This window comes from Sorex fumeus, unplaced genomic scaffold, assembly GCF_029834395.1.
Source record: "Sorex fumeus unplaced genomic scaffold, SorFum_2.1 ptg000122l, whole genome shotgun sequence".
In the NCBI taxonomy this organism is placed as follows: Eukaryota; Metazoa; Chordata; class Mammalia; order Eulipotyphla; family Soricidae; genus Sorex; species Sorex fumeus.
In genome coordinates this window covers 6,399,220-6,425,619 of record NW_026606179.1, presented here as the reverse complement: position 1 = coordinate 6,425,619, position 26,400 = coordinate 6,399,220, and the positions used below count along the sequence as shown (strand labels likewise).

The 26,400-nt window shown below is 40.3% G+C and overlaps 1 protein-coding gene across 14 annotated transcripts in view; it reads left to right on the top strand.

Annotated features, from left to right (window-relative positions):
• NCOR1 (nuclear receptor corepressor 1) overlaps positions 1-26,400 on the top strand; it is a 225,722-nt gene that overhangs the window by 67,678 nt on the left and 131,644 nt on the right. For 8 of the 14 annotated variants that reach the window (XM_056135714.1, XM_056135717.1, XM_056135722.1 and 5 more), the window contains exons 5-9: positions 579-761; positions 9,230-9,343; positions 23,546-23,602; positions 24,169-24,221; positions 24,553-24,579. In XM_056135714.1, coding sequence (XP_055991689.1) covers positions 579-761; positions 9,230-9,343; positions 23,546-23,602; positions 24,169-24,221; positions 24,553-24,579 — 434 coding nt within the window. The remainder of the gene's footprint in view (positions 1-578; positions 762-9,229; positions 9,344-23,545; positions 23,603-24,168; positions 24,222-24,552; positions 24,580-26,400) is intronic. The other 6 variants (XM_056135723.1, XM_056135718.1, XM_056135724.1 and 3 more) reach the window with 1 other exon arrangement.

Below are 26,400 nucleotides of genomic sequence, written 5' to 3'. Positions count from 1 at the left end.
TTTTGTTTGTTTGTTTTTTGGGTCACACCCGGCGATGCACAGGAGTTACACCTGGTTCATGCACTCAGGAATTACTGTTGGCGGTTCTTGAGGGACCATATGGGATGCTGGGAATTGAACCTAGGTCGGCTGCGTCAAGGCAAATGCCCTACCCGCTGTGCTATTGCTCCAGCCCCTAGTTATGTTTTTGAAGTGATACTTTTTTCAATTAAGAAATTCCTGGTGCTGGGGCTAGAGTGATAGCATAGTGGGTAGGGCGTTTGTCTTTCACATGGCTGATCCAGGTTCGATCCCCAGCATCCCATATGGTTCCCTGAGCACCGCCAGGAGTAATTCCTGAGTACAGAGCCAGGAGTAACCCCTCTGCATTGCTGGGTGTGACCAAAAAGCAAAAAAAAAAAAAAAAAAAAAAAAAAAGCTTGGTGCTAACGTTGATTATTTGGGAATAAATTGTTCTTTTATTTAAAAATCATTTCTATTTTTGAGACTTCATAGATAGTTTATAATACTATGGAAGTTGTTGTTTTACAGTTACAGAGCTACTATAACAGAATTATTTTTGGTTTTCTCTTCTGAAGGATCCAGCATTTGTAGGGAAACATGAAGCTCCATCTTCTCCAATCTCTGGGCAACCATGTGGAGAAGATCAAAATGCTTCACCTTCAAAACTTTCAAAGGAAGAGTTAATACAAAGTATGGATCGTGTAGATCGAGAAATTGCAAAAGTAGAACAGCAGATCTTTAAGCTGAAAAAGAAACAAGTAAGTGTTTGATTTTACTTTTTAATACAGTCTAAGAATATTTTTTTTTTTCCTAGAGAGGACAATGTTGAGTTTGACATGGATAAAAGGAGTCATTTTGTGATTTGCTTTTTAAAAAATTTTTGCTATTTTTTTGTGGAGGGGTGGTGGGAGAAGAATTTGGGCCACACCAAGAAGTGCTCAGAAGTGACCCCTACTAGTTCTTGGAGAACCATATATGTGGTGAAGATTCAAACTAGGGTTGGCTGCATGTCATACTTACTATCTTTCTTACAATACCTACTACATGCATTCCTGCATTCCTTACTATTTCTGTAGCCAATTTACTATTAGTTTCTTTAGTTTGATTGCTTGATTTTAAGTAGCAGAACTTGTTTGCCCAAATATCTTCTTTCAGTTTCTTTTCTTTTTCTTTTTTTTTTTTTGCTTTTTGGGTCACACCTGTCGATGCACAGGAGTTACACCTGGTTCAATTCTCCTAGATTTGCACTCAGAAATTACTCCTGGTGGTGCTAAGGGACCATAGGGGATGCTGGGGGAATCTGGGTCAGCCATGTGCAAGGCAAACACCCTACCTGCTGTACTGTTGCTCTAGCCCCTCTTCGTTCAGTTTTATAGGTTGTTTCTACCTGGTTGCTATATAGTGTTGTTCGGTTCATGATTTACATGTAAAGGGATTTTCTAGGTCCTATGCCCAAGGGTGCCATGATTGGCTTGAGGATAAGCACATTTTAAGTGTTTTAACTAAAGATACCAAATTTGCTATAATCAGTACATTTTTTATTTCCATTGACAGCATGTATACTTTCAGTTTGTGCATATGGTTGCCTTCAGTTGATTGTTCAGTTGTATGTGAAATAAGTCTTAATGTGGTTTTAATTTGTATTTCTGATTAGAAATGAGATCGACCTTATTTTGTAATTACTTGTGCCCTAGTTATTGTGTCATTTTCTTATTTCCTAAAATGTCTAAAGATATTTGTATAGGAGATGCTTCCTAATCTGTGACTCCGTAGTAGCTTGTCATTTTGCTTTCTTGGGAGTGAGGGGGGGATGGTTTTTTAAACTGGATGTTAAAAAAATTCACAAGCCATGATGTTAACTATTTTGAGGGCCACACTTTCCAGTGATAAGGGTCTACCTCCTGCTTGCAAAGCATGTACTGAGTGCTCTGAGCTATTTTTCTGTTTCACTATTCCCCCTTCGAAAGTATAAATCAGTGGCTTTCAATGTACTCATAATGTAAAACTATAGTGAATCTGGAGAGATAGTAGAGGTGAAAGCACTTGCCATGTATAGAACTGCACAATCACCAAAATCCTAGCACTGGCATCTCATATGTTTCCCCAAGTACCGCTTGAGATCACCTCTGAGCAGAGCCAAGGTTGTAACCTCCCCACCCCAAATTACATATAGCTCTCATCACTATTCCAATACCATTTTATCATTTGAGAAAGAAATCCCATATCTATTAGCAGATATTTTCCTTATTTCACCCCACCCCACCCCACTCCCAGCAGTCTCTTTGGATTTACTTATTCTGTATGGACTTTCAGATAAAGGGAGTAAGATATATAATCTTTTGTGTCTAGCTGCTTTCATTTAGTCTATTTTCAAGATACATGTCATACTGTGTACAAGCATTCTTTATTTTTATGGCTAAATAAAATTCCATTGCATGAATTATTATGCAGAATTATTATTATGCTTCATTGGTTTATTGATGGACATTTGGATTTAATTTACTTTTTGACTGTAGTGTGCATTAGAAATATTTTATTAAAGAACCATGATTTACAAAGTTACTGATAGTAGGCCGACCCGAGTTTGATTCCTCCACCCCTCTCGGAGATCCCGGCAAGCTACTCAGAGTATCTAGCCCGCACGGCAGAGCCTGGCAAGCTACCCGTGATGTATTTGATATGCCAAACACTGTAACAACAAAGTCTCCAATGAAGACGTTCCTGGGCCCGCTCGAGCAAATCGATGAACAACGGGAGGACAGTGACAGTGACAGTGACTGAGTTTTAGACGTACAGTATTTCAACACAAATCCTACTACCAGTGTCAACCTCCCTGCACCAGTGTTCCTATACTCCATCCTCTTCCCCTAGCCCCCTCCCTCTGCCTGCCACCTTGATAGTCACATTACAAAGTTTGGTGGTTGCAGCTTAGATCTCCTGTTTCAGGTGTTGAATCTATGTTTTGGATATGTGGGCTCAGGGGACTTATATGGGTTGCCAGGGCAAGTGCCTATTTCTACTATCTCTCTTGCCGAAGATCAGTAGTTTTAAATACTCAGACCATAGGTTGTGGAAGCAGCTCAAGAGTGCTAGAGTGAAAATGCCCAAAAAGAGAGAGAGATTGAGGAGGGGGAGGGGGAAGAGAGGGGAGGAAGAGGAAGAAAGGTGCCTACCATAGAGGCGGGTGGGTGGGGGGCAGTTTTGGGATGGGAGATGTGTGCTGAAAGTAGATAGAGGATAGCCAAACGTGATAGCCTCTCACTGTCTATATTGCAAACCATAATGTCCAATAATGTCCAATAATGGAGCGATAGCACAGTGGTAGGGCATTTGCCTTGCACGCAGCCAACATGGCCGACCCGAGTTCGATTCCTCCGCCCCTCTCGGAGAGCCCGGCAAGCTACCGAGAGTATCTCGCCCGCACGGCAGAGCTTGGCAAGCTCCCCATGACATATTCGATATGCCAAATACAGTTACAACAAAGTCTCCAATGGAGACGTTACTGGGCCCGCTCGAGCAAATCAATGATCAACGGGAGGGCCTTTACTTTACTTTACTAATGTCCAAAAGTAGAGAGAGAGCATAGGGGAAATTGCCATAGAGGCAGGGGGAGGGCTGGAAAGGGGGTGTAATACTGGGGACATTCATTTCATTTCATTTCATCATCCTGTTATTCGTCGATTGCCTCGAGCAGGCCCCAGTAACGTCTCTTTCATCCTAGCCCTGAGATTATATTCAAGGCTCTTTAGGAGAATGAGACCCATCATTGTTACTGGTATTTGGCATATTGGGTACGCCACGGGGAGTTTGCCAGACTCTGCCCTGTGGGCAGGCTACATTCAATAGCCTGCAAGTTTGCCCAAAGTAGGAATGAGACAATAAGATGTCATAAAAAAAAAAAGTTCTGATAAGATGTCGCGCGGCCGCGAATGCGGCTGCGCAGTTCCGGGATCTGGATTTTATAGTCTCTGAGTCTTGGCCGCTGATGGGATTACACGGCGCCAGGGGGCCAGGTGGTGGGTGTGACCCCCGCCTACTGGAATTTGGAGGATCTGGGTGGAAGATGCTCGACTCCAATCCGAGTAGGCTTGGAGGTCTCGGCCCCGGAACCCGCGTGGGTTTGTCCCTCTGCCAGTACCTTCATGTATGCGGAGAGTGGTCTCAGCATGGTGGTGGCTGGTCCTGGAGGTCTTCGGCTGCCAGAGCCCTGGTCGGGGCGGGGAGGAAAGCTCAACCCGCTCCCCTCCAAGGGGCCCTGGGAAGGAACACCCAGGCGCGGGGGCAGAAGACTGGGGACATTGGTGGTGGAGAATGTGCACTGGTGGTGGGATGGGTGTTCGATCATTATATGACTGAAACTTAAACATGAAAGTTTAGTAACTATCTCATGATGACTCAATTAAAAAAAACAGTATGTAAACCTCCTATTCCATCCATGTAGCAGCAGATTGTATGATTTCATTTTTTCTTACAGCCAAGTAGTATTCTATTGTTTATAGGTATCATATATTTTGTTTTTGCTTTTTGTTGTTTAGCAGTACTCAGGTCTTACTCTTGGCTCAGGGATCACTCTTGGTGGGGACCAGGGAATTATACATGGTGTCAGGGATTGAACCAGGTAGGCTGTGTGAAGACAAGTGTCTTACCCGCTGTACTCTCTCTCTGGATCCTATACCATAGTTTTGGGTGTTTTTTTTTTGTTTGTTTTAAAAAAATCCAATTACCTGTTGTTACACACTTGCGTTGAATTTTTTTTTTTAATAGCCGTCTTAGGAAATTTTTTTTTTTATAATTTATTTCTTTATTGAATCACTGTGGGAAAAGTTACAGAGCTTTCGGGTTTAGGTCTCAGTCATGTAAATATCAAACACATTTCCCTTTACCAATACTTATTTTTAACCGCGAACCCCAATAGAACCCCACCTCCCACCCCTCCCAATTCCTGTGAGGCAGATGAGTTCTAGTTAATACTCTATCTACTTTGACTAGATACATTGTTTCGATAGAAGGTGCACAATTATTGTTTAGAGTTTACGACCCCCCTCCCCCCCCCAATCAGACATGCTGAAACAGCGTTGTGAAATGATTTGCTTTCTACAGCTGGGTTTAAGAATAGAATGATGTTGTGCGGCCGCGCGGTTTTGGATTTCTGCTATTTTACTTATTAACCCTGGAAGTATTTCTATTAAAAGTTAGATAGTTAAGAGATTGGTTTCTGTGCTCTGGAGTTGTGGCCGTGCCGGAGAGCCGCTCGTGGGGGGCAGCTGGCGACCTCGGTTGGGCCTGAAGGACGGCCCATTACGTCCCCCTTCCCATGAGGTCCCTGCTGCCCCCACCCGCGGCTCAAACCTGCTGTCCACAAGGCTCCCGTGCTGCCGCCATCTTTATTTCCAGAGAGGAGCAGGCAAGTGGGTCAACACCCTTTCCCCCTTAGGAAATTTTTTTGTTTTTCTCTTTTTTGCACATGTAAGTCATGAGCTTTACCATTGATCCACATTCTCATTCTAGTAAATGAGAAGTGGTATCTTACTGTGGTTTTCCTTTGAATTTCCTTAATGACTAATGATGTTGAACAACTTTTTTATGTGTTTGTTAGTTATTTGTATACAGTTAAATCTCGAGATAGTATGACTTCAGGGATTATTCCTGGCTCTGCACTCAGGAATTACTTCTGGCAGTGCAGGGGCGGGGGGTGGGGGGGGTGGGGGAGGGGGGCGGTGGGGGGGGGGCGGGGGAAACCATATGAGATGCCTGGAATTCAATGCAGGTCAGCAGCTTGTATGGCAAGCACCCTACATGCTGGATTATTTCTCCAGCCTTCAGTATTTCTCGATTTTATCTTTCTATTTTAAGAGTCTTTAGGTATACACCAGTTTACTTTTTGTGGGTCAGTAAAATGTTTTTTTTTATAAAGATTATATATTATGATATATGATATATTATCTTTTAAGGACTATTATAAGGTTATGAAATTCTGTCATGAAATGATTTTTACTTTAAAGTACTTGATAATAGATGTCATCCTTAAATCAGCATTCTTTTGGTACATGTTGGTTTATTTTTCTTCTTTTGACGTTTATGATCGTATATTAAGACATTTCTTACCTAGGTATATCAGATTTGTTTTTTATCTGTTCTGATAGACTGTCCAATAGGATAATTTAAAATTTTCTATCATGATTATGATAGTGATTGCTAATATGTTGATTACTTTTTTTATATTTTGTTTTTGGGTTTACTCCTTTTTTTTGAGGGGGGGGTTACTCCTTACTACTTTTTATATTTTGTTTCTGGGTTTACTCCTGACTCTGCTGAGGGTTAACTGATGGTGAACATAGGGGACCATATGGGGTATTAGTGATTGTCTCTTGAAGGGTCGGCTCCTTGCAAGGCAAGTGCCCCAACTGCGGTACTACCACTCTGGCCTTACGTTAATTATTTTTAACTAATTTATGCTTTTTTTTCTGTTTGGCCTGCCCTTTGTATACAGGTGTTGTTGGTTTTTACCAGTTCTCATTTTGAATTGGCTGTTTGTCTTATTCTGTTATCTCCTGGCCTCCTAGTTTGGACTGTATATGACATGCTATTTCTTTGTTTTCAGTGCTTCTCCAGAAATTTCAGATTTTCCCCAGTTTGAAGTCTAAAAGTAATTGGTGTAATCTTTTTAAAGGGATGGGTGACTACACCTAGCAGTGTTTGGGATCACTGCTCAGTTTTCAGGGTGCCCTGGCTGTCTGGGAACAAACCCAGGGCTCCTTCATGCATAGTATGTACTCTAGCCCTTTGATTCATCTTCTAATTTGTATACTGCTTTTTAAAATTTTTAATGATTGATTTAGGTACTGTGATTTTAATTTGTATAATTGTGTCCATCTTCTTGTATAGTACAAATGTATAGGATTTCTTTTTCTTCTCCTCTTCCCATCCTGCTCTTTGCTTTACTGTTATTGTCATGAGTCTGTAGTTGTGGTGTCTGGAGGTTGCAGTGTTACACCCAGCAGTGTTTGGAATCACTTGCTGCTCAGTTTTCCTTCCCTCCCTTCCTCCCTCCCTCTCTCCTTTCCCTCCCTCCCACCTTCTCTTACCTCCTTTCTTGACACTTTTCCTCCTTTCTTCTTCCCTTCTTCTTCAACTTCACCCATTTTCATTTTTAAATTTACAATAATATTACAAATAGCATCAGTTAGATCATATAATTGTATATATTGAGATAATGAATGCATTATATATTGTATATAAACCATTGTAGTAATTTAAAACTATTAAACTATTGTATAACCATTAGGAGCTACAAATATGAGGAATATAAAAGATACTAAGTAAATAGATATGTCATAGCTTGATAGAAATAACATTTGTTCATCTTATTAATTTTAGTAGAAATTATAACTACTTTTATTTTGGGGGGGCAATATTTGGGTTATACCTGGAGATACTCAGGAGTTAGTTCTGGCTCTGCACTAAGGAATCACTCGTGATGGAATGCAGGTGGTCAAATCCAGTTGGCTGCAAGCAAGGCAAATGCCCTACCCGTTGTGCTATTGCTCCGGTCCCAACTACATTTATTTTTAAAATCTAACATTGTAAAACTTACATAAAGGAACAAATCGGTAAGGAAAGTTTTTAGTTTTTTTTTTTTTTAAGCTTTTTTCTAGTCATGGTTTTGTCCAAGGACTTTTTTAGTTCTAAGAATAAAATGTAATTTCCTGAAACTTGTTTGGTCATTTCTTTATACCTACTTTAAAAAGGATTCTAAAAGAAGACCCTCTGAGGAGGAAATAAAGACATGGATGGAAAACTCATCCCTCCCGAAACAAAAGATCTCATAGTTCTGAATACATTTCTTTAGATTATACAGATGATTTTCTGCAAAGATACTTTCAGTTCCAAAGTGGAAGTGGTTCTTTAAAGATTCTTTCTTGGGGCTGGAGCGATAGCACAGTGCGTAGGGCGTTTGCCTTGCACGCGGCTGATCCAGGTTCAGTTCCCAGCACCCCTATGGTCCCCCGAGCACCGCCAGGAGTAATTCCTGAGTGCAAAGCCAGGAGTAACCCCTGAGCATTGCTGGGTATGACCCAAAAAAACATAAAAAAAGATTCTTTCTTGGAGGATTTTTATCCTTTTGTTTTGTTGTGATCTGACTTACATGTCTGAGAGTATTGACTCTCATTCCTTCTTAGTAGTGTAGACAGTATTTTTTTCTGTAAGATTTTGATCTATTTAATGTCTTTGCCTAAAGTGTACTTAGCATTTCATCTTTTTAAAATCATCTTAGCGAATTTGTACTTTTTTGGTGTGATTCAGTAAAGACATTATGCACTAGTTTAGGTACTGGGGAAAACAGAGAGTGAACAGAGCTGACCAAAAGGCCTTGCACACTACAGTATGAACTGTAAGTATAGCTGATTGTTTATAGTTGTAATATGCTTGACAATTACTGAGTCATTTAAATCTTTCAAAAAACTATGTGGTATGATTTATATCCCTATTTTATATATGAGCGATTTAGGTTTTTGCTCAAGACTCAAGTGTAAGGGTCTAGGAAGGATTGTAGGATTATAACACTTGTAAAGGTGTCCCTGAAGTTCAAAATGAGGGAGAATAATACCAGTACTTTTCTAGTTTGTTGCACACATCAGCAATTTACATTCTGTGCTTGTAGGATATAAAGAATATAAAGGTTGGTAGGATGGGAGCTAAGGCATTGTGCTGTTAAATGTCGTTTGCCCTTTGGTGTCGCCCTCCCCACAGAAATTATCACAATTGATATATCTTTAATATGTAAAAGTGGTTTTTTCCAGTGTCACAAAAGATTATTGTGATAAGCTATATGTATTTGAGGCACCTCTACATTATTTTTCAAATTTATGATGTTGAAAATATGAAAGAATTTGTTATTCTACCTAATGATGATGTATGTTTTTTGGTTATTAGTTTTTTGGTTGTTAGTCAAAATAACATGCAACAGGGATGAATGGAGACGTTACTGGCACCCGCTCGAGTAAATCGATGAATAATGGGGGATCAAGTGATCAAGTGATCAAGTCAAAATAAATCTCACTGGATTTGTTTGAACCCTTGGGTCTTTTAGGTATTGCTAAACTAAGTGATTGCCCTAAAGAATCAGCAGATCATTGTTGAGTAGTAGCACATGTCATCTTTGGCAGTTAGTCACTGGAGGGAGCGACTCAAGCACATGCTGACTCTTCCTTTCTTGGTCTCTCAGCAACAGCTTGAAGAAGAAGCAGCTAAACCTCCTGAGCCCGAGAAGCCTGTGTCTCCTCCTCCTGTGGAGCAGAAACACCGCAGTATTGTCCAAATTATTTATGATGAAAATCGGGTAAGGGCATGCCTTTATCAGGTGACATTGGCCTTTAAAACTTCCTTTCCTAGGTGTTCTGTGGTAATGTTAATTGTTCTAAAACCTGATTTATAAGTTTCAATGTGCTCAAACTTTGATTAAAGTCTGTGTTTTTTTCCCATAGAGTGCAAGAGTTAATTGTGTTTTAAGTTGTTTAATATTTTATATTTCATAGATCCTACTTAAGTATAATTTTATCAGTTGAGTCTTCTATTATAAGCATTGGAGAATAAGTTTAAAACACATAAAACAAAATTCTGTAGTTTTTTTCTTTTATAAGAAGCATTTTATTTATTTATTTATTTTTGCCTTTTTGGGTCACACCCGGAGATGCTCAGAGGTTACTCCTGGCTCTGCACTCAGGAATTACACCTGGCGGTGCACGGGGGACCATATGGGATGTTAGGAACCGAATACGGGTCACCGCATGCAAGGCAAATGCCCTACTCGCTGTGGTATAGCTCCAGCCCCAGAAGCATTTTATTTTTTAAAAATTGATTTATTTTTGTTTTTTTGGGCCACACCTGGTGGTGCTTAGGATTTACTCCTGGTTTTGAGCTCAGGAATCACTCCAGGCAGGCTGGGTAAACCATATGGGATGCTGGGGATCAAAATCAGGTGTGCCTCATGGAAGACAAGCTCCCTACTGGTTGTACTATCTTATCTGTCTGACTCCAACATAAGAAGAATTCAGTGGCAACTACTGATAGTCTAGTAAAAGTGTGGGCCATTAAATCTGCAAGTAATTTGAGTAGTTACTTCAGAATTGATAGCAGAGCTATGGTTTGATTTTTCAGTTGACCTGTAGGTATGCTTTGCTTTCCAGATTTATTAATAATTTAGTCTTTCACACTTTAATAAAAAGTATCTGGATTTAAGAAATTCTGATCTCAATCTTGGAATGATTTTTTTTTGCCATAATCTGGCTGTAATCTGGCCCAGGAACTAGCAATTAAAGAGAAACTGATTTCACCCCATCATAAAGAATTTTCCAACACTTCTTCTTTATGGCAGAAGTTCCCAATCTTCTCCCTCAAAGGAAGAAAGAAAAGAAAAGAAAAGAAAAGGAAAGAAAGAAAGAAAGAAAGAAAGAAAGAAAGAAAGAAAAGAGTAATATACTACATAGGGATTGTAGTTGCAGTTTGTTTGCAGTGGGTGGAGTAATCAGAATATTTTACAATGGAATCCTATAACTTTATAATAGCTAGATCCTTAGGTCCTTAGGAAGACTAACTAGTTATTAAATAAACAAAGGAATAACATTATACTTAAATATATCTTCATAGATAGGTAACTGAGAATTATGATATAAAAAGCACAGTGGGTAGGTGTTTGCCTTGCACACGGCTGACCTGGGTTCGATTCCTCAGTCCCTCTCGGAGAGCATGGCAAGCTACCAAGAGTATCCTGCCCACACTGCAGTGCCTGGCAAGCTCCGCGGGATGTATTCAATATGCCAAAAACAGTAACAAGTCTCACAATGGAGATGTTACTGGTACCCCCTCCAGCAAATCCATGAACAACGGGAGGACAGTGCTACGATACTTACAATAATGACTGTAATTTTTTTTTAAAGTTATTATTTTACTATATACATATAGAAATGCATTACCCTGCATGCTCCCTCTTCCCCAAATTCTTTTTGTGGAAACACTTGATTTTATTTTTCATCTTTTAAAAAAATTGAATCATCATCAATTATAAAGTTATAAAGATACATATGATTGAGTTTCAGGCATATATTGTTTCAACACCAATCCCTTTACCAATGCCCACTACCCTCTACTAAAGTCCCCGGTTTCCCTCCCACCCCATAACCTGCCTCTGTGGCAGGCACTTTTCTCCTTCCCCCATTGTCGTAGTGTTCCCTTCCTTAACTTACCACCCTCACCCCTGCCCCAGTTCCAACCTTCCTACTGAAGACCAGCTCTCCTGCTCTTTGTTTCTATTGCCATTGGGCATTTGATATTCTCCTACAAGGTTTCTTTATATACCACAAGATCATTTTGCGTCTGTTCCTCTCCCTTGGCTAATTTCACTCAACATGATACTCTCCAGAGATACATCTATGTCACAGCAAACAGCATGACTTTATCTTTTCTTAAAGCTGGGTTCAGAATCAGTCCAATTTACTGAATGGCTAGAGCAATCTCCATGAAGCCTGGATTCAAATCCCCAGCACCAGACCAAAAAAAAAAAATCATAATAAAAATTATAATTTAAAAATATCCTATGGGGCTGGAGCGATAGCACAGCGGGTAGGGCGTTTGCCTTGCACGCGGTCAACCCGGGTTCGATTCCCAGCACCCCATATGGTCCCCTGAGCACCGCCAGGAGTAACTCCTGAGTGCAGAGCCAGGAGTAACCCCTGTGCATCGCCAGGTATGACGCCCCCCCGCCCCCCAAAAATATCCTATATAACAACAAAATGCTTTTTTTTAGCTGATGGGTTCCCTAATAAGTTTCCAAACTTCAGGGATAAAGTAAATAGGGCTACAACTGATAAACAAAAAGTAATAAACGAATATTAAAATATTTACTCTTTTTGGTATGACTTAATTTTCAAATTTATTTTATTTAGTGATATTAATAGAATTTTTTAACTAGCCTTTTCTTACAGATTCCAATAATAGTGAATTTTGTGGTTCCCTGACTAGGATATGCAGAATGAAAACTGTTGAACATGATATGATAAATCATGTGATTCGTGTTTTTTTTTTTTTAAAGTAGAACAGATTTTATTTGGAAGTATTGAAAGGGAGAAGAAGGAGGTGGTGGGAGTGAATGGAGAGAATGAAAGAGTGTAATGCGTTCGCGCTCGAGAGAACGCGGGCTCCTCCAAGAATGGAGAGAGCCCCTACACACATCCTAGCATTAGACACCAAAGCACGAAAGTACACATCTCAAGAGGGGAGATGCAGGCGACACATGTGCTCAGGCACCGTGTGTGCTCGGCCACGTGGATGCAAGCACACGTGGGCTCAGGTAGCATATGCGCCTCGTGTTTTAATTTTTGTATATGCGTTTCCATTAATATAGTTTTGTTTCTTGGTTCCCATTAACAAAACTTAACAAGCCCTTCACACCTATCATTATTTTATAATTGTACATTTTATTTTGTATGTATCTCTAAAGAACTAAACAGCAAACTTGAAATCTGTCTTTAATATTGGATGAAAAATGAAGATTGTATTAACTCATAATAACTGTAGACATCCTCTTTTGTAAGATATATTGCTTTTATGTAACTTACTACTAGTCATGCTGGAGCGATAGCACAGCGGATAGGGCGTTCGCCTTATAAGCGGCCAACATGGCCGACCCGAGTTCAGTTCCTCCGCCCCTCTCGGAGAGCCCGGCAAGCTACCGAGAGTATTCGATATGCCAAACACAGTAACAACAAAGTCTCCAATGGAGACGTTACTGGGCCCGCTCAAGCAAATCGACGATCAACGGGAGGGCCTTTACCTTTTACTACTAGTCATCTTCTGTAGTTGTTTTTATGCAGTCATATATTGCCTCAAAGGTTTCTGGTGGGAATTTATGAGAACAGCTTGGAGCACAACCTTTTTCACCACTGACTGCAGTGTTTTTCCTTCCTTGCCATACTTTCTTTTTTCCCTCCTCCCTCCCTTCCTCTTCTCCTGCCTGCCCCCTTCCCATTTGGCCTATTGATTTGGTGCTGCTCAAACTATTAAGTCTTTAATATAGTGCTCATGACCCACCAGGCTCTGTTGGGCCTGGAGGGGTAGTAGTAAGTACATGCAAGGCCTATGCTATAACCCTTTAAGGTATCTCACCTGCCTTTAGGGTTGTTTTTGTAGGACCTTCATTGTCTCTAGGTTTCTTTAATAAAAGACCTTATCTGTATGACACTGTTGATCAGGAAAGATGGGTAATGTCCAGAATGTGTTTCTCTCATTCATAGGTAGTAGTCTCTATTGAAAGGGATTTAGGCCTGATGTTATTGAAGAGAATGGGGCTGTTATCTTGTGTAAGGCATCTTCTTTAATTTAGAAAGTTAGCGGGAGGAAGAAAATTATCCAGACATGACTCTTAATTTTAGAGTTGGCTTCCTGAGAGAAAAATAGACTTGCATCATATTTAATTTTCAGACTAAGATTAATTTCTGTAAATGGAGCCTGGCAAGCTACTTAGAGTATCTTGCCTACACGGCAAAGCCTGGCAAGCTACCCATGACGTATTCAATATGCCAAACACAGTAACAACAAGTCTCAGAAAATGGAGATGTTATTGGGCCCGCTCGAGCAAATTGATGAACAAGGGGAGGACAGTGACAGACAGACAGTGGACTCAACTATATTTAAAGTACTTAATCACTTAATCACTTAACTTCCCGTTAATCGTCAATTTGCTCGAGCGGGCGCCAGTAACGTCTCCATTTGTCCCTGTCGCGTGCTAGTGTAGCCCAGTGGCATCTGTTCGCTCCGGGAACATGAAGAGCCTCACACCGATCGTTCATGATCTTCACGAAGAAGTCTGACCATCTGGTAGGTGGGCGGCCACACGGTCTTTTGACATCCCGTGGAATCCAGTCAGTAACAGCTCTAGTCCAGCGGTCATCTTTAAATCTCATTACGTGACCAGCCCATCTGATTTTTGACACCTTGGCAAATGAGACAGCGTCCCTGATTCTTGATCGTCGACGGATATCGGAACTCCGGATTTTTTCTCTCATTTGAGTGAAACGTGATATTCCAAGCATAGCTCTTTCTATTCTTCTTTGGGAGACCTGAATAGCGTTCTCATCCTGTTTGCGTAGGGCCCAGGTCTCTGAGGCATATGTTAATGCAGGAAGAACAGTGGAATCAAAGAGATGTGCCCGGAGCCGGAGGTTCTTCGTCCTCTTAGCTATTTCTTCGACGTTCTTGAAGGCGTTCCAAGCCGCTCTCTTTCTCCTGCGCAGCTCAGGTGCCAGGTCATTTTGTCATGTTGACCTCTCGACCTAGGTACACATAGCTGTTGCGTTCGGAGATGGTCGTTCTGTTGAGAGCAAATGGGGCATCAGGAACGAGGCTGTTTCTCATAAACATTGTCTTCGTAAGATTCAGCTCTAGTCCTACCTTTCCACACTCACGGTCAAAGTCGGCCAGCGTTTGTGCCGCATGGCTGATGTTTGGTGTTATTAAAACAATGTCATCAGCAAAGCGGAGGTGGTGTAGCTGCCGACCATCTATCTTCACTCCCATTCCTTCCCATTTCAGTCGTCGCATGATGTTCTCGAGGGTGGCACTGAAGAGTTTTGGTGAAATGGTATCACCCTGCCGCACCCCTCTCTTGACATCAACGATCACTTCTTTGTAGAATGGTGAGATCCTGGTAGTGAATCCGCAATACAGCTCATGGAGGATCCTGATGTATTGGGCTTGAATGCCCTGATTGGCTAGGGCTTCAATGACCGCTTCTGTCTCAACAGAATCAAAGGCCTTCTTTAAATCAATGAACGTTAGACAGAGCGGCATCTTGAACTCCCGAGAAACCTCAATGAGCTTGGTTATCGTGTGGATATGGTCGATGGTGCTGAATCCTTTGCGGAACCCTGCTTGCTCGCATGGTTGTCCTTCATCTAGTGTTCTGCCAATCCTATTTAGGATGACTCGAGTGAACAACTTGTAGATGACAGACAATAGGCAGATCGGGCGATAGTTGCCAATGTCATGGATGTCTCCCTTCTTGAACAGTAGTATGGTCCTGCTGGTTTTCCATTGGGACGGAACCTTGCATTCAGACAGGTAGCAAGTGAAGAGCCGAGCCAGTGTATTGATGAGTACTGACGGCAGGTTCTTCAGGTGTTCAGGTCTGACCTTGTCTGGGCCAGGTGCTGTTTGTTTCTTTACCGACGAAATGGCGTGTTGGATTTCGGAAGGGAGAACGTTGGGAACGACATATCCATCCTGTGGAATTTGATATGTCGGCAAGTGGACATGGCTATCGAAGAGATTTGAGTAGAAGTCATGGATAATCTTCTCCATTGCCGTTCTGGAGGATGTGATGGATCCATCAGGACGTCGGAGGGCAGTCATCTTGGTCTTGTAGTTGGCGAAGGACAGGCGGGCGTTACGAATACTTTTCCCGGCTTCTGCAGCATCTACCAGTACTTCTGCTCTTCTCTCTTTGAGGTCTTCCTTGATCGCATCTCTGCACTGCTTTGCAAGCTCGGACGTTAGCTTGCGGTTGCCTGAGGCATGCGCCAAACCACGCTGGCGAAATAGCTCAAGAGTTTTCAAAGACAGGCGTTTTTTTGTGGCTATCTCTCTCTTGGCGTTCCTCGCACATTCATGGAGGTGCTGAACCAGTTGATCGTATTCCTCGTCAATGTTGTCAACAATGGCATCTTCCCATGTTGCCGCAATAGTGCCAAAGAGTTCCTAGTTGGTGGTCGTTCTGGGAGTTCTCTTTTTGAACTTTGCAGCCCTTTCTCCCCGCTCTGTGAAGTAGAATTTTGCACGAAGGAGACGGTGGTCCGATCCTGTTCGAAATTTTCGGACAACAGCGACATCGGTCAGGCAAAACCTTCAATTGAATATGATGTGGTCTATTTCGTTGTGGAATCGTCCACCGGGAGACTCCCATGTCCAACGTTTAGATGACCCTGAAGGCTTTACCGAAATCTAAAGTACAATTTGCAAATAAAAGTATGATTTGCTGTATTACCTTTCTCAGGTGTAGTTTTAAAAAATAATCATAAATGCTTCCATTTCAGAATTATAATGTAATAGGAAAGAGGGTATGTATGTTGAATGATTTACAAAATAAGTGATTAGCATAATTGAGGTAATTGAGTTATTGATTGACTTTCAAGATAACGTGACCCCAGAAGTAAGAAAGGGATTGATTGATAAAAGGAATATACTTCTGTGTGGACAATCTCCAGTTACCTCCACTAGTGTAAGAGTTTCTCTTGGGTACTCTGGATTTAGTTGATTGATGAAGAACACCAGCCTTACACCTTAGATATGTGCTCAGTTTATTCTGAGCAACTTTTGATAGTAGCTTATTTTGAACTACCTCTCATAGTTTCTTTTTAACTCCTCCAGTTATTTTATTTTTCTTATTATGATTCAATATCACCATGAATTACAAAGTTACAAAGACATTTATGATTAAGTTTCAGAGGTATGTTTTTCCAACATCAATTCTTTCATCAGTGCATTCTACCCTCTACTAGTATACCCAGTTGCTCTCCCCGACAGGGCAGGTACTTTCCTCCTTCCTTATCCTTGTGTTCCCTTTTTAAACTTACACCCCCATCCCTTGGCCAATGGCTAGGTTCCTACTGAAGACCAGATCTTATGCTCTTTGTTTATATTGCTTTTGGGCCTCAGTCCCCTATGAAGTTTCTTTATATCTTGCATAGGAGAAAGATCATTTTGAGTCTGTTCTCTTCCTCTGACTGATTTTACTCAGCATGATACTCTCCAGACCCATCCAAGTTGCAATAAATTAAAGATAATAACTTTATCTTTTCTTATGTCTGAGTAGTATTACATTATACAATGTAATAGGTACCATAGTTTCTTTATTCATTCAACTGTTTGTGGGCATTTGGATTGTTTCTCTATTTTGGCTATTGTATATAGGGCTGTAGTGAACATAGGCATTGTACTTTGGGGCTTTTGGGGTATATTCCCAGGAATGGAATTGCTGGGTCATATGTAAGCTCAATTCTTAGTTTTTTTGAGGAATATCTATATTATCTTCCACAGAGCCTGGGCCAGTTGACATTCCCTTGAAAAGTGAATGTGAGTCCCCTTTTTCCCCCCCACATCCATTAAAAAATTTTTTTTTAATTAAATATCCATGAGATAGACCATTACAAAGCTGTTCATGATTGGGTTTCAGTCACACAGTGATGAAACAACCATTCCTCCACCAGTGTACTTTTCTCACCACCAGTGTTCCCAGTTTCCCGCCTACGATTACCCAACCTCCCTCTCCTCCCTTTCTTCCACCTCCCTCTATGGCAGGCACTTTTCTTCTTTCTCTCTCTCTCTCCTGTTGTGCATTATGGTTTGCAATACAGATACTAAAAGATCCTTGTGTTTGTTCAGGGCGTTGAGTATTTTTATCGGGAAGATAAAGCTGGAGTAGCTTTTTTAACTGGGTGGCAGCTTTGGGGTGTGGGTGTGACTGCCAAAGCTTCCAGAAGTATAGGGAGGTGGGGGGAGGTAGCCCATCCTAACTCTTAATAAGTCCTCTAGATTTCAGTCACAGAACCCACATACTCAAATTTTCAGCAGATTGTATCTTGGTGAGGTCTGTCTCTAGAAGGTGAAGCCTGGCTGGGGGCATGGTGGCAATTTTGGATTGTGGAACCAAGTGACTGCCAGTGGCTCTGCTTGGGCGAGCACCAGGCTGACCTGCCTTTGTGCGTGCGCCGCCGCCTCCCCCCGCCCCGCGATTTACTCAGTCTGTTCAGCCTTCTGCCAGTCCAAGATTAACTGTAGCTTTTCATCTCATTTGAGATTTATTTATGGGTCTCTAAACCAAGGCTGGTAGAAGAGCTTATTGGGTAGTGCTGGAATTGGTTTGTGGGGGTGACTGCCGGTACTTCCAGGAGTATAGGGAAGTGGGGGGAGATAACTCATCCGAGCTCTGAGAAAGTCTGCAGATTTCAGTCACAAAACCCGCATATCTGAATTTTCTACAGATGAGGCGCATCTTTTTTTTTTTTTTTTTTTTTTTTTTGCTTTTTTAGGACATTCCCTGTGATGCACAGGGGTTATTCCTGGCTCTTCACTCAGGAATTACTCCTGGCGGTGCTCAGGATGGGATGCTGGGAATTGAACCCAGGTCGGCCGTCTGCAAGGCAAACGCCCTACCCACTGTGCTATCGCTCCAGCCCCATTGAAACGGTGGAATCTGGCTGGGGGCATGGTGGCGACCATCCATTTACCCTGGTTTGTTCAACTTTGCACAGGCCCAGGATTAACTTCTGATCTCTTTCAAGATTTATTTATGGGTCCCAGAGGCAGGGCTGATAAATAAGCTTATATAGCCAAGCTAGAAAGTGGTTTGTGGGCATGACTCCCACATACCTGACTTTTCTTTTTTCTTTTTTTGGGTCACACCAGGCAATGCACAGGGGTTACTCCTGACTCTGCACTCAGGAATTACTCCCGGCAGTGCTGGGGGAAACATATGGAATGCTGGGAATCAAACCCAAGTTGGCCATGTGCAAGGCAAACACCCGACCTGCTTACTGTCGCTCTGGCCCCAAGTCAATGATTTTTGCATGTTAATTTCGTATTCTGCCTCTGCCTCTTTACTGTATAAATCTATCGCTGTGCTAGTACAGCGGTAGGGCGTTCGCCTTACAAGCGGCCAACATGGCCGACCCGAGTTCGATTCCTCCGCCCCTCTCGGAGAGCCCGGCAAGCTACCGAGAGTATTCGATATGCCAGACACAGTAACAACAGAGTCTCCAATGGAGACGTTACTGGGCCCGCTCGAGCAAATCGAAGATCAACGGGAGGGCCTTTACTTACTTTACTTACTGTATAAATCTATTTTTTCTAGGAGCTTTTTTGGCAGTCTTAAGGGTCTAGCTTCTCCAACTTTATTCCCTTTATGTGGTTTTCCTAATGAAACCTTTATGTGATTTTCCTAATGAAACCTTTCTATTTTCTATCCAATAGTGTGAAATTTTTATTGGTGGGCCAGAGAGATAGCTATGTGATGTGGAATGCATCCTTTGCATGCAGGAGACTTGGGTTCAATGCTCAGCACAGAGCACAGCCAGAATTAGTCCCTGAGCACCTCTGGTTATGGCCCTAAAACAATTTTTTTTTTTAAAAAACAATCTGTTCTCGCATGTCTATCTATTTGATCTTTCCTGATTCTCCTTATTAGTAACATCCTACTGGAACAGGTTTTGTTTTAGTTTTTGGACCATACCCAGTGGTGCTCAACCATGTAATTACTCTCAGCATGTAATTGGGGGGTTGCTTCTGTCAATACTCTGGGAGCCATGTGATGCCAGGGATCAAATCTAGGTTCTATATGCAGAGCATATATTCAGACTGTTGAACTGTTGCTGCTCCCTGGAACAGAGATTTGAATGTTTCCTTTAAGTAAAGTTTGTATATTACTTTGGTGTTACCGCCTGATGCCAGCATTTCAGTGTTTTGCTTTTCTTTGTCTAACATGCTTAGATTTCAAGACTCAGCTTAAATATTATTTTCTCTCTGAAACATTTCAATACCTTTAATTTTTCTGTACCAGAAAGGCTTTTTAAGTCTTCCTTTGGTGGTGGTAGTGGTGAGTGGTGGGAAGTGTAATAGGTTGCTCTTTCACAGTGTTCAGATGACTCAGGGCTGTTATCCTTGTTCTATTTGGTGCTCAAGCCAAGTAATGTGATGCTGCTTGGACCTGGCAGTGCTAGAGGACACTAGAATACAAGAACTATATTCTGAAGTGCCATGGGGACACCAGGATTACACCTGGGATCCAGGGACATGTAATCTTGAAGCGTAACCTTGGGTTCTCTCATATATGCATTTTAATCTTGTGTGCTATTTCCCTGGCCCTCATTTTATTTTTATTTTATTTATTTATTTATTTATTTAATTTTTATTAGTGAAACACCATGAGGTACAGTTGTGGACTTACAAATTTTTGTGCTTGGGCTTCAGTTATACAATGATCGACTACCCATCTCTCCACCAGTGCCCATTCTCCACCACCAATGATCCCAGTATCCCTCATACCCCCCCACCCCACCCCACCCTTTTGTTTTATCTCTCCTTTTGGGTGCTATGGTTTGCAAAAGAGGCATTGAGTGGCAATCATGTTCGGTCTATAGTCTACTTTCAGCATGCATCTCTCATCCTGGGAGGATACTCCCAACACCATTTACTTGGTGCTCCCTTCTCTATCTGAGCTGCCATTTCCCCTAGCATGTGCATCTGGCCTCCAAGCCATGGAGTGAACCTCCTGGTACTTATCTCTGCTATTCTTGGGTGTTAGTCTCCTATTTTGTTACTTGTATTTCCCCAGGGCTGGAGCATTAGCACAGCGGGTGGGCTGTTTGCCTTGCAAGCAGTTGGCTGGCCGAGCTGGGTTTGATTCCTCCGCCCCCTCAGAGAGGCCGGCAAGCTACCGAGAGTATCGTGCCTGCATGGCAAAGCCTGGCAAGCTACCCGTGACATATTTGATATGCCAGACACAGTAACAACAAGTCTCCTTAGCATGATACTTTCCATGTAGTACCACTTGTATGTAAATTTCATGACTTCATCTTTTCTAACAGCTGCATAGTACTCCATTGTGTAGATGTACCAAAGTTTCTTTAACCAGTCATCTGTTCTTGGGGACTCAGGTTTTTTCCAGATTTTGACTATTGTGAACAGTGCAGCAATAAACATAGGAGTGCAGATGTCATTTTGACTGTGCTTTTTTGCCTCTCTGGGATATATTCCCAGGAGTGCTATTGCTGGGTCAAATGGGAGCTCAATTTCTAATTTTTTGAGAATCGTCCATACTGTTTCCCAAAAGGGCCGAACCAGTAGGCTTTCCCATCAGCAGTGAAGGAGAGTCCCTTTCTCACCACATCCGCGCCAGTACTGGTTGCTTTTGTTCTTTTGGATGTGGGCCTGGCCCTCATTTTAAAAAGAAAGAAAATCTAGCAAATGTTTGCCACAAAATACCTATTTAATGTATGGCTTTTGGTTTTGTTTTTAATCTACACCCAGTGGTGCTCAGTCACTCTTCCTGGTGGTGGTCACTTTTATAGTGTAGTTGATTGAATCAGAGGCTCTTGCATACAAAGCATGCACTCCAGTCCTTTGAGCTATTGGCCTGTTTGATGAATTAGTTTTATATATAGACTTAGAATTAAATTTATAATATGGATATATAAGGGTTTTAAATTAGTTTTTTCTGCTAAATGATAGGTTAATCTGGTTTTACCAAGTAAGTCAACAGAATTCAAATATTAAAAAACAAACAACTTAAATCTTGGGGTCTATGTACAGACATCTTAATTACCAGCCTTTAAGATTAGCCCTGTAAAAGGTAAGTGCCTTTACTTAATAGGGTACTAATTATACTTGCCATAATGCAATTTGTATTCAATTCCATGTGGCCTGTTTTTGTTGATATGGAATCTAAAATAAAAAGACTTTTAAAAAACACAGTTAGGGGCTGGAGCGATAGCACAGCGGGTAGGATGTTTGCCTTGCACGCGGCCAACCTGGGTTCTATTCCCAGCATCCCATATGGTTCCCTGAACACTGCCAGGAGTAATTCCTGAGTGCAGAGCCAGGAGTAACCCCTGAGTATCGCTGGGTGTGACCCAAAAATTAAAAAATAAAAAGCACAGTTGAAATCTGGTAAATGTTGGGTGATTTCTTATGGTCTAGAGAGAGTTATAGGAACTACTTCTTTCCAAATTATTAATCTATGGTAATGTTATTTTCTAATGTAATTCTTGTATCTAAACAGTTGGAATTTTACGTAATGACTGATTTGGCTTCTTGGCACAATACTATATATAGACACAGGTTTTGGGCCATATCTGGAGGTACTCAGGGGCTGTTCCAGTTTCTGTGCTCAGGAATGACCTCTGGTTGTGCTTGGGGAATCAAATATGGTTTTGGGATTGAGTAAGGATAGGTGCCTTATCCCCTGTACTGTCTCTTCAGCCCATAACTTTATAGTACTCAGCTAGAGACTTGATTGTCATAACATGGTGGATGCTACTAGCATTTAGTGGAGAGAGATTAAAGGATGCTGCTAGATTATTCTGTTTTTGTGCCACAGCTGAAGGGGGTCAGGGCTTACCTCTGGCTCTGTACTCAGAGATCACTTCTGGTGGGATTTGGGGGACCACAGAGTGCCAGAGATCAAACCCATGTTTGCTGTATGCAAGGCAAATGCCGTAATTTCTGTAGTATCTCTACAGCTCCCAAAGAATTGCCTTTAAAAATTTTTATTGTCTTTTGTTATTTTGTATTTTTTGAGTCTCTTAAGCAGAGCTTAGGAGGCCTGAGTGATTCTTATCCAACTGGACTGGTAGTCAGAGAGGTTCAATGCTAGGGCCAGAGAATGTGTTGCTGCTTTAGCCCTGCAGTGCTGGGTATTACCCAGCCATCCCTGCTCAGAGATCTCCAGGGCAGCATACTGGAGTGCTCAGGAGACAGTGTGGTGTTGGAGATCAAACCGGGATCAGCTGCATGCAAGGCATGTGCCTTACCTCTTCTATTATCTTTCTTCTCCAGCAAAGAATTATCTGGCCCAAAATGTTCATAAGATTGACAAATGCTGCCATTAAAATATCAAAATAGAATTTGCTATGCAAATGTAATGGTTTTAGATTTTTTATCTTTGCCATTTTTGATAGTGTATATTTTCTATGTTAGCATTTTAAAGAATTTTTAGTTTGAAAATTATATTTTACTATTTTGTGATTCCTGGGCTGGAGCGATAGCACAGTGGTAGGGCGTTTGCCTTGCACGCAGCCAACATGGCCGTCCCGAGTTCGATTCCTCCACCCCTCTCAGAGAGCCCGGCAAGCTACGGAGAGTATCTCGCCTGCACGGCAGAGCCTGCCAAGCTACCCGTGATGTATTTGATATGCCAAATACAGTAACAACAAAGTCTCCAATAGAGACGTTATTGGGCCCGCTCGAGCAAATCGATGAACAACAGGAGGACAGTGACAGTGATTTTGTGATTCCTATTCTAATTAAACATTGTTCTTTTACATAATATGTACTAAATATTTTATTGTTGTGATTGATAAAGGGGAATTTTAAGAGACTATATTTCTTTGTATCTAGGAAATTCAAAATGATATTATCATTTTGTATCACATGAAAAGCCCAGGAGACTTTCCAAGCCACAAATGCATTGACGTGTGACCCTCTGCACCAGGCTAGGAGCCCTTGTTACTGATGAAAATGTGGTGGGGAAAAAGACAAAGATTTGAGAACCTCTGATATATTTTATGAGTCATGTAATTCTAGTTTTAACATCTTCATTGTAAAATTTGTATTATTTTTCAGTATTTGTTATATTTTAATATTTGTTAGCACAGTCTAGATGATTTGGTAATAAGACAAGTTTAACTCTAGTGTTTAAATATTATCAGATAGATAGGTTTTACAATGAAGTAAAATACTTCTAAACTATATAATACTCTAATATCTTTGTCTCTAGAAGAAAGCAGAAGAAGCTCATAAAATATTTGAAGGTCTTGGCCCAAAAGTTGAATTGGTAAGTAAATTATTCTTTCACTTCTAGTACTTTTTTGGTAGTACTTTCTTTTGAGATAAGATGGAATATAATGTATTTATTTTAGGTTGGTTTGGGTTGAAAGCTTGTGATAGAGATTAAAACAGTAGTACATTAACTTGATAACCTGTGCAGAAGCATTATCCTGAGATATTTTTGCCTGAACAGCTATTTGCTTTCTCTAGGTGGAACTAGGAAGAAGAACAAATAGGAAGTTAATAAAAAGAAATAGGAAGAATAAAAATAGAAAAAAAAATCATGCTACTAGGATGTCTTGATTGTGCAAATATTTCCTTCTCCTTAAAATTTAAAATCTATTAATGATTTTTTATGAGATATAGTCGATTTGAAAACTACATACAGGAATGACATTATTTTGGGATGGAATGAATGCAGTTATTCAGGAACCCCAAAAAATCTGGAGGTTTTGGTAGGATATGTCATCTTTAGATACATTAGTATTTTTACCTAAATTACATTAAAATAAAAATTGCTCTATTGTTTCTTCACAAACATTTACATTTTTAATATAAATGTTTATTTTATAGCCACTTTATAACCAACCATCAGATACCAAGGTGTATCATGAGAACATCAAGACGTAAGTATTCAACATCTTTGGAGTTCTTCAGTTAAAGACCATATAATTTATGTAGAATCATTTTATGTTATCTACTGACATTAGTTTAATATAGTGTTAGGTGTGTTTTAGATTCGTGTAATTTGCTGTCGTTTTACTATTTGTTATCTTCCTCTGGCTTCTTGGGGGTTGGGGAAACAGCTTTGAGTTTCCGAGGCCAAAAAATGAAATAAATTATTGCATAAAACTAGCTGGTTTTATAATCTGCTAGTAAAAAAAGGTGGATGCTTAACATTGAAATGGCTTACCTTGAGGCTTGAATTTTTTGCCTCCTGTTTTGTCTTTTTTTCAGTGGAGTACCTGCAAGGCGCATGATGAAGTAAGATAATGAAGCTTTTTCATTTAAGACTAGTGATGACACCGTCCCCCACCAAGCCACATCTGCCATTGCAAAGTAGAAGTGCCACGGATCATTTTGTCATTATTCAAAATCCTATTCTAGGGAAATCCCTTCCATGACTCTTGCTAATGACGGTATTTGTAGACATTCTGCCATTTAATGTCCTGGTGCCTTGGAAGCGCTCAGTCACCTCCTGTGGGTGAGGAGACTGCTCCAGAATGTAATTTGCTTAGCCTTGCTCATCCTAGATACCAGGCCTTTATGGATGCAGATTGGAATAAGAAAATAAGTGAAAATAAAACCTAATTTCTTGATCTGATTGAAGAGAGGAAGCTAGATAGCTTTTTTTTTTAAACTATCATACTTGAAGAGGACTGTAGGTGAATTATTCTTATTGTAACAAAAATGTAATATTTCTATTTTATATGTCTTATTAAGTATAACAAGAACATTACAGTTATTTATTAACAAGCACATTGCTATATATATTTATTTTTAAATAGTCTGAGAGTATGTGCAATATTGACTACTTTGCAGAACTGGTGGCAAATATAATTTGCATGATAGTATGCATGAAAAATTGAAATTTGATAATTTTATCTTCTGTTAAATGGTTCATAGTAAAAGGTCATATATACTTAGAATTTTTATGTCTTGACAACCCTTAAAAGTAGGCTAGGCAAAATTTATAAAATATATCTTGTTTTAGAACTGTTTAGTTGTTTTAATATTTAAAAAAATAAGACCAGTAGATAAAATCTAGTTGGCTACTCTTAATGATTTTTCTCCCCACAAAGCTTTACTTATGTTGGTATTGTCCTTTCTCCCACAATGTTAGCTGGAGAAGCAGCTCTGTCTGATTTATTTCATGTTATCTATATTTCCTATTATTATGCTTGGCACACTACCCTGAGATGGAATACTGACTAGCATACTTCTTCATTTATATTCTTAGGAAACTTTTTTGATTATACTTATTGATTGTCATTGGCATTTGAGTAACATATAACAACAGTTACCACAGATGAATATATGTTGACGCTTTCACTGTACCTCACCTTTTAAAATACCATTTACTCAATTGCATGCATTCATGTGAATCATTCAGTAATTTTTTTATCACTGTCATTTGCTTTGTATGGAATAGCAGATGTATCTTTCAATAATTCTTTTATCTCTTGGCTCCTCTTCATGTAGCTAGCTCCTGATTGTTTATGCTTATTTGATGGGAATCAATGTTACTACTAGTCCTTAGCAGCAAAAAGTCCAAAAATTTACTTCTTTTTGCCTTGACTTTGTATTTATATTTGAATAATTACCTTGAAATCTTTTCTGGTAGTAGATTGGGTATAACTGTTTGTATTTGATTCTGCATGTCATTATTTTTTAAGGTCACAATACTTCAAATTTAAAAAGTGCAACTGTTAACATTATATTAAGTCTTCCTGTCTTGTCACACTGCCTACCATTACTTCTTAGAGTGGATGTATTGTTTTTCCTTAACTGAAGAAATTCTTCTGTTTAAAGCAGAAGTATCCTCTCTCTCTAACTGTATTATTGATACATATTCTCATAGAAAGGAGGTTAGTACTATATCTGAGAAGGAGAGGTAACTTTAAATGTTTTTCCCTCTCACCTAACTCACCTCCTCTAAAAGTGTACAAAGATATTTATATTATCAGAGTTCTTAAGAAGAATCAGTGAATGTAATTTAAAATCAGACTTGCTGTTAATGTAATAACTGAAAAATATTTAAGTGTTGCTGTACAACAAAAGGAATTTTAGTCACTTCTAATTATT